Source organism: Borostomias antarcticus (assembly GCF_949987555.1).
Source record: "Borostomias antarcticus genome assembly, chromosome: 27".
Classification (NCBI taxonomy): domain Eukaryota; kingdom Metazoa; phylum Chordata; class Actinopteri; order Stomiiformes; family Stomiidae; genus Borostomias; species Borostomias antarcticus.
The window spans coordinates 7,420,477-7,427,976 of record NC_140260.1 but is presented as its reverse complement, the minus strand read 5'-3'; the positions used below and the strand labels follow the sequence as shown (position 1 = coordinate 7,427,976).

At 56.2% G+C, this 7,500-nt stretch overlaps 1 protein-coding gene across 1 annotated transcript in view; it reads left to right on the top strand.

Moving 5' to 3' along the window:
• Positions 1 to 7,500, top strand: part of LOC311326438 (oxidation resistance protein 1-like) — a gene marked incomplete at both ends in the record, with an annotated part of 58,502 nt that overhangs the window by 4,894 nt on the left and 46,108 nt on the right. Inside the window, 4 exon segments of the mRNA XM_084459331.1 lie at positions 5,387 to 5,443; positions 5,445 to 5,541; positions 5,833 to 6,017; positions 6,385 to 7,163. Coding sequence (XP_084315457.1) covers positions 5,387 to 5,443; positions 5,445 to 5,541; positions 5,833 to 6,017; positions 6,385 to 7,163 — 1,118 coding nt within the window.

The following is a 7,500-nucleotide window of genomic DNA, read 5'->3' as shown; positions in this document are numbered from 1 at the left end:
CACACTGACGGACCGACTACAGTGTGAATATGTCCACACTGACTGACTACAGTGTGAATATGTCCACAATGACTGACCGACTGCAGTGTGAATATGTCCACAATGACTGACCGACTGCAGTGTGAATATGTCCACAATGACTGACTGACTACAGTGTGAATATGTCCACACTGACTGACTACAGTGTGAAAATGTCCACACTGACTGACTACAGTATGAACATGTCCACACTGACTGACTGACTGACTGACTGTGTAAACACTCGCTGTCCAGATCTGTCAGACCGAGAACAGAAGAGTTGACCCGTCAGATCTCTCCTCTTCTCCGCTGGCTCTTCTGTTTACCGTCATCATGAGTGAATCTCAGCCAAACACCTTCAAGGTGGATGTGTGTGTATGTGTGTGTATATGTGTGTGTGTGTGTGTGTGTGTGTGTGTGTATATATGTGATTCCTGTTGTTACATGAACTGCAGACTGAGCCACCTACCCTCCCAGCCTGCTCCATTGGAGCTGCAGGGTGCACATGGAGCCACAGGGGGGCAGTGTAGTAATCTGTTAAGGAAACTGCTCTATAAACGCTGGTTAGCTGACTGATGTTCTGTTCCCCTAGTGGCCCTATCTGATGACTATCAAGCCATTTGGCAGACTGACTGGCTGTTTATAGATTATTGGACATAAAAGTTATACAATAGACTAGCTGTGATTGGCTGGCTGCCTGTGTCACTAGCTGTGATTGGCTGTCTGTGTCACTAGCTGGCTGTCTATCCATGTCACTAGCTGTGATTGGCTGTCCGTGTGTCACTAGCTGTGATTGGCTGTCTGTCTGTGTCACTAGCTGTGATTGGCTGTCTGTCTGTGTCGCTAGCTGCGATTGGCTGTCTGTCTGTGTCGCTAGCTGTGATTGGCTGTCTGTCTGTGTCGCTAGCTGTGATTGGCTGTCTGTCTGTGTCACTAGCTGTGACTGCGTAAATGGTAAATGGACTGCACTCATATAGCGCTTTTATCCAAAGCGCTTTACAACAGCCTCTCATTCACACATTCACACACACATTCACACACCAATGGCTGCAGCTGCCATGCAAGGTGCTAGCCTGCTCATTGGGAGTGATTTGGGGTTCAGAGTCTTGAACAAGGACACTTCAACATGTGGACAGGAGGAGGCGGGATTCAAACCTCAGACCCCATGATCATTGGACGACCCGCTCTACCTTCTGAGCCAAAGCACAACTGAGTAGCTTTCTGTGTCACTAGCTGTGATTGGCTGTCTGTCTGTGTCACTAGCTGTGATTGGCTGTCTGTCTGTGTCACTAGCTGTGATTGGCTGGCTGGCTGTGTCACTAGCTGTGATTGGCTGGCTGGCTGTGTCACTAGCTGTGATTGGCTGGCTGGCTGTGTCACTAGCTGTGATTGGCTGTCTGGCTGTGTCACTAGCTGTGATTGGCTGGCTGGCTGTCAGGTTAGTGGAGTGTCTCATGTGGAGAGGATTACTGAGAGGAACACACACACATCCAGACACACACACACACACACACACACACACACACACACACACACACACACACACACACACAGCTCCAGCTGGTGCAGAGATCTAGGGCTGCCAGGTCCTGGAGAGCAAACGCTACACTTCCTCAATGACTCATCTATGACATACAGGCGCATGCACGCCTCACACACACACACACACACACACACACACACACACACACACACACACACACACACACACACACACACACACACACACACACACACGTGCATAGAGAGAGAGAGCTTTCTAACATTCCATTCACCATTGCTGTGACTATGGAGAGACAGAAGCGTCTGTCACATTGACCTGGATCACGGTGGCACGAACAGCTGTCCTTCATCAGCAGCTTGTGAAACACGCGTCATGTGTTCCTGCTCGACTCCGAGGGTGTTTCTCTCTCTCTCACCGCCTGTTTGCTGGACGGTCTCTCTGCCGGTTGGTTAGTTTACAGGTTGTGTATCTGCTTCTGTGCTGCTAGGACCTGCTGATCTAATGCAGAGAGATTAAGACAATTAGATTTGTGATGAAGGAGCGGCCTGTCCTCCCTGATCGTCCCCAGGCAGCGACGCCTCTCATCACAGATTACACAGATTACACAGATTACACCGTGGTCAGGAGAGATGTGATGAGAGACCTGAGGCTCAGAGCTGACTGACTGACTGGTTGGCTGGCTGGCTGACTGACTGACTCTTTCGTGTGTCATCGTCAGATGTACAGCTCAGTAGCGTATAGCCATGCCCTCGTCTCAGGTCCCACATCGAAGAGGCCAGCCTCCGAGGGTGGTTTATACAGGGGACAGGCGGTGATTATGTGCTCAGCTGTCTGCTCCGGCTCCCCACACTCACACGTTGCTCCGTCTGCCAGGCCCCACTTCCTCATTGTTGCTCTGTAGCGTCCGACCCCAGTTCGCAGGCGGTTCAGCAGGGTCCATTTCCGGCGCGGTAGTTCCTCTCCTTGAATACCGCCTCCCGGGTCCTGGATGTAACGGTGGATGCGTGTAGGCCCGGCCGACTCCCACTCCTGCTTCCAGGCTGCCGCCAGCCATGCCTCTGTAGACTGGTCCTCAGGGATGGACCTGAGCAGATCTTGTGCCGCCTTGTTGTACGGGTGGCGGGACTTGAGTCTATGGGGGGGCAGTGGCGTTGTGGTGGTGTTGTGCAAGATATGCCAGTCGTGTCTTTGGGCTTTCCTTGCTAGGGCGAGGGTAGCAGCCTCTCGTCGGAGGCCGGCCGGGGCAATTCCTGCTAGTACTGGCAGGTGGCACACAGGAGTGGGCTTCAGGCAGACAGTTATGGTCCGCAGAGCGTTATTTATCGCAATGTCGACCTTCCTGGCATGAGGGCTTCTGCACCAGGCTGGGGCACAGTATTCAGCTGCAGAGAAGACCAGGGCTTGGGTGGAGATTCGAAGCACCTTGGCGGTTGCACCCCAGCTAGTTCCAGCGAGACGTCGGATTAGTGAGACCCTTGATGACACTTTGGCCGTCACCTCTTCAAGGTGTTGTTTGAAGGAGAGTGTCCTATCCAGGCGTACACCGAGGTACCGCGGGGCTTGCTGGCACTCCAGGCGCTTGTTGTTTACGAAAACTTCCAGTTCCCTTCTTGCTTCGCTGTTGTTGAGGTGGTAAGCGGCTGACACTGTCTTGCCAATGCTGAGCTGGAGGCGCCACATGCGCAGATAGGCTGCTAGGGTGTCCTTGTCGTGGTTTAGGCCGACTTCCATCGCCTCCCATGTTGGTCGTCGCATCATGATGGCCAGGTCATCAGCGTAGCCATATTTCCGGGATGTTGTTTCCGGTAGGTCGTGGATATAGATGTTGAACAGCATTGGTGCGAGGACAGACCCCTGCGGAACGCCATTCCTCAGCCTCCTGAGCCTGCTGCATTGTCTGTCACTGGTCTTTAAGGTGAAGCTGCGGTTCGTCAGCATCTCCATGATGAACTTCACCATGTGCCGGTCGGGGATGGTCTTTAGCCAGACGGTGTCGTAGGCAGCTGTAAGGTCGAGCAACACTACTCCAGCCTTCTGTTTTTGCTGGAAGCTGTCCTCAATGTCTTGAGTGAGCAGTGTCACCTGGTCGACCGTTGACCGTCCGCGGCAGAAACCGGCTTGTTCCCGTGGAAGTTGTGGGTCCACTACTGGCTCGATGCGGCTATGGATCATCCTCTCCAAGATCTTGAATGGGACGCAGAGCAGTGATATTGGTCTGTAGGACTTAGGGTCTTCAGCAGGTTTGTTTGGCTTTGGAAGGGCTATGACAGCAGCACGGCGCCAGATCTTCAGGAGCTTGGACCTCCGAAAGCATGCTGAGTAGAACGAACAGAGCCATGCAGATGTTCTTGCGCTCTGGTGGATTGCAAACTCAGGGTGGATGTAATCAGGCCCTGGTGCCTTCCCTTGTTTGATTTTGCTCATGGCTGTCTGGAGCTCAGCGGTTGTGAAGTCTCCTGACAGGTTAGCATCCACACTGGCCGCCCTACACAAGGAGGACACCTCGTGTGATGTTGTGCGGGCAAAGTTTTTATCTGCACCCGGGAAGCAGCCGTTCTTGAGGAGCTGTGAGGCGATGGAGTTTGCCGTTACTGGGCACCTGGGGGCCGATGGTGTTCTGCCTGTGAGCTGGTTGATAGTCCGCCATGCCTTGCGGCTAGAGTGGGTGAAGTCGATTGACTCCACAACTTCGGTCCACCTTGACCTTCGGGTGGTGTCCAGCTTCTGCAGGAGTGTCGTTGAGGACTCATCCACTTCTTCCCTGGAGCTTGCCTGCTGGTGGAAATGCAGGAGGTGGCTGCACTCTTCATCCTAGCCCGGGATGTACTTTGCGTTAAAGCCACGGGGGATGGTTTTCCTTGCTGCCCCAAGGAGTACTTTGCAGTACGCTGCATACCCGACGTCCACGCCGGCATTGTCTGGGTCTGGGAGGCAGACTGATTTTCTTTCTGTCTCCTCAGTGAATGACTGCCAGTTTGCCTTTCGAAAGTTCCATCTCCTGATGGGTTTCCCTGCTACTGGCTGCAAAGGACAAAGGTCGCAAGTCCATGTTGTTTGCTGTGGATGGATCCGGCAAGCTGGAATCCGGGCAGTTTGAGGATGTTGTCACTGTCACAGTGTCTCCTGGAGGAGGACGGCTGCTACTTTGTGGGAGTCGGTGAGGTGGTGGATGACTTCCAGTTTGGCGGTGGTGAGGCCCTCTACTTAAAGCTGGAGCACTGACAGGACCTGGTGCTCGATGGTCGGGATGGCCGCCCGTCCTGACGTGGACGTTCGGTGTCCCTCCGGCCTCTTGCACCTCGGCCTGCCAGCTGGGTGATGACTGGTTGGCGACATTAGTTTTGCAAGCTGGTCTTGCACTATTTCTTGCTACTCACGGAGGAGGCCACGTGAAGGCTGTCGTCATCTCCTCCACTGACTGACTGAATGACTGACTTACTGGTTGTCTGGCTGACTGACTGATTGACTGACTGACTGGTTGTCTGGCTGGCTGGCTGACTGACTGAATGACTGACTGACTGATTGACTGACTGCCTGGTTGTCTGACTGACTGATTGGATGAGTGTGCAATAGCTGTGAAAAGAAGGCCGTGTTATCTGCAAGAAATCAAGAATCCCATTTGATTTGACCAATTGCCAAATAATTTGTTCACTCATTCTTTCAATCGTTAAACCATTGACCTGTTCATCCATCCATCCGTGTGTTCATCCATTCACCCAATCATGTTAAGGGCTTGCCCAGGACGGGATTCAAACAGACGCGCTGATAGTTGTGCTGATAGGTATGCCCCCCTTTGGAGGGACTAGCAGCGCTCCTTTTGAGGAGTGAGTTTAACCAACCACTCTCGGATCCCCCAGGACCCAGAGACCGCCCACCGCCGCCGGGAGGCCACGCCCTCTCCGGGCCAGCCCCACCCCCAGCCCCGCCCCGCCAGGGTGGTTTCGTCCACCTCGGAGGAGGAGGAGGCGCTCACGGAGAAGTTCCTCAAGATCAACTGCAAGTACATTACCGACGGCAAGGTTTGTCTCTCCGGACTAGCCGTACAACGTCCGTCTGCTTGTCACTCCACCAATATTGACGCTGGCAGCATCGGCAGTTATTATTCTGATTGATTCAGTTATTATTCTGATTGATTGGTCAAGACTTGAAGTGGTGAAGCGTCCTGACTGTGTCTCTCTCCTCCCCCCTGCCCCCCTGTCTCTCTCTCCTCCCCCCCTGCCCCCCTGTCTCTCTCTCCTCCCCCCCTGCCCCCCTGTCTCTCTCTCCTCCCCCCCTGTCTCTCTCTCCTCCCCCCCTGCCCCCCTCCCCAGGGCGTGGTGAGTGGCGTGCTCCTGGTGACCCCCAACAACATCATGTTCGACCCCCACAAGGCCGACCCCCTGGTTCAGCAGCACGGCTGTGACGAGTACGGCATCATGTGTCCTCTGGACGAGCTGATGTCGGCCGCCATGTGCACCGAGGTCACCGACGCCAGGATGAAGGAGTTTGTCCCTCTGTGAGTGCCCCCTGGTGACCTCTCACTGACCTCTCACTGACCCTGGCTCTGAGTGTACATGGTAAACGGAGTGCACTTAAATAGCGCTTTACAATGAAGTGCTCTCATTCACCCATTCACACACACATTCACACACCAATGCAGCTGTCATGCAACCATGCAACATTGGGAGTGATTTGGGGTTCAGTGTCTTTGCCCAAGGACACTTCAACATGTGGACAGGAGGAGCCGGGATTCGAACCGCTGACCCTTCGATCACTGGACGACCCGCTCTACCTCCTGAGCTACGGCCGGCCCCGACTAGCTGGGACCTCTCTTCTCTCACAGTTTCACTGCTGTGTGTGTGTGTGTGTGTGTGTGTGTCCAGGGATCTGGAGGTTCCGTCCCAGGCTGCGGAGCCCGGTCCGATGAGGCGGGTCGCCCGCAGCAACCTGGAGGAGGCGTGGCCCCAGCGGGCGGCGTGGGACGGCGGGACCGACAGCGCTAGCACGGCGCCGCGCAGCACCGAGGCCTCGCTGTCCGAGGACGTCTTCACCGAGTCCGAGATCTCGCCGGTCCGAGACGACCCCGACCCTGACCCGGACCCCCCCTCCTCCTCCGACGACCTGCGGCGCCACATCAGGTCCTCCGGCGCCTCCTCCGAGTCCATCCAGACCATCAACCAGGCGCCCGAGCCCCCCGCCGCCGCCGACGCCACCGCTGGCCAGACTCCCAGACCGGGCCCGGGCTCAGACCAGGACCCCGGGAGAGAGGAGCGTGGGTCGTCGGGTGACTGGGCCCGGCCGGGAGGGCTCTCGGCCGGGGATGGACAGGACGCTGCCGGCGCCAGAACGGACCAGGGGTCCGCCGGGGACGGGGAGGCCAAGTCTCGCACCACTTCAGACTCCCAGGGGTCCGACACAGTGGCAGCAGAGACCCGGCCCCCGAACGAGGTCCAGACCCAGACTCAGAATCAGACCCCCACCGAGGGCCAGACCCAGAGCTGGGACCAGGACTCCCAGCCGGGACTGGAGGAGCTCAGAAAGCTCTGGAAGAGTCACGCGGCCCAAATGACCAATGAGCAAGAGGAGGCGGAGCAGCTGACAACGACAGAGGCCGCGCCAGCCAATCAGGAGACATCCAAGGAGGGAGTTGGAAAAGGAGCAGGTACAGCAGCATGAGAGACTGGAATCAGACACGAGGCACCTGGATAGAGAGAGGGAGGATGAGAGAGGGAGGAGGAGGGAGGGAGGAGGAGAGAGGGAGGAGGAGGGAGGGAGGAGGAGGGAGGGAGGAGGAGAGAGGGAGGAGGAGGGAGGGAGGAGGAGAGAGGGAGGAGGAGAAGAGGGAGGAGAGAGGGAGGAGGAGGAGGAGGGAGGAGGAGAGAGGGAGGAGGAGGGAGGGAGGGAGGAGGAGAGGGAGGAGGAGGAGAGAGGGAGGAGGAGAGAGGGAGGAGGAGAGGGAGGAGGAGGAGAGAGGGAGGAGGAGGAGAGGGAGGAGGAGG